This window comes from Etheostoma spectabile, chromosome 9 (genome assembly GCF_008692095.1).
Source record: "Etheostoma spectabile isolate EspeVRDwgs_2016 chromosome 9, UIUC_Espe_1.0, whole genome shotgun sequence".
Lineage (NCBI taxonomy): Eukaryota > Metazoa > Chordata > Actinopteri > Perciformes > Percidae > Etheostoma > Etheostoma spectabile.
The window spans coordinates 5,030,170-5,030,781 of NC_045741.1; the positions used below are offsets into that span (position 1 = coordinate 5,030,170).

Genomic DNA, 612 nt, shown 5'->3' on the forward strand with positions numbered 1-612 from the left:
GGGGTGTAAAGTGCTTTAACATTGATTCGGGTTGTCTTTGTTTCCAGATGATGAGCTGCTGATTGAGCGCAGCATCCACAAAGGGATGATCAACCCCGGGGACGAGAAGCAGACGGTGGAGTATAAACGCTTGACCACCAGCCTGGAGTACACCATCCGCGTGCGCTGCGACGAAAACTACTACGGCAGCAAGTGTAACAAAGTGTGCCGTCCCCGCGATGACTACTTCGGCCATTACGTGTGCGACCAGCTGGGGAACAGAGGCTGCATGGAAGGCTGGACCGGACCCGACTGCAAATCAGGTACAGGGAAGACGCCGTTCCTTTGTCAATATCTTTGCTCAATAAGCACAGGAGGGCAGAAAGGTGACAGTCCCCCCCATATATTTATAAGTTGATGACAATTTACAACCACTTTTACAGGGCTGGGCGCCCATCATAGACATAACAAAAACCTCTTGTCTATTGTCAAATTGGACCCCTTTCCCAAAAGTTCCTATATCAGAAATTTGGGTTTCTTTCAAGCTAAATTTCCAAAATAGTACCGTGGATGTTTCGAAACAACGCTCTTCACAAGTTATATAAATAATCAGTTCACTACTTTCATTGAATT

At 46.7% G+C, this 612-nt stretch overlaps 1 protein-coding gene across 2 annotated transcripts in view; it reads left to right on the plus strand.

The window, feature by feature from the left end:
* Window positions 1-612, plus strand: part of LOC116695769 (protein jagged-2) — a 69,935-nt gene that overhangs the window by 32,973 nt on the left and 36,350 nt on the right. For both annotated transcript variants that reach the window (XM_032526224.1, XM_032526225.1), the window contains exon 4: window positions 48-302. In XM_032526224.1, coding sequence (XP_032382115.1) covers window positions 48-302 — 255 coding nt within the window. The remainder of the gene's footprint in view (window positions 1-47; window positions 303-612) is intronic.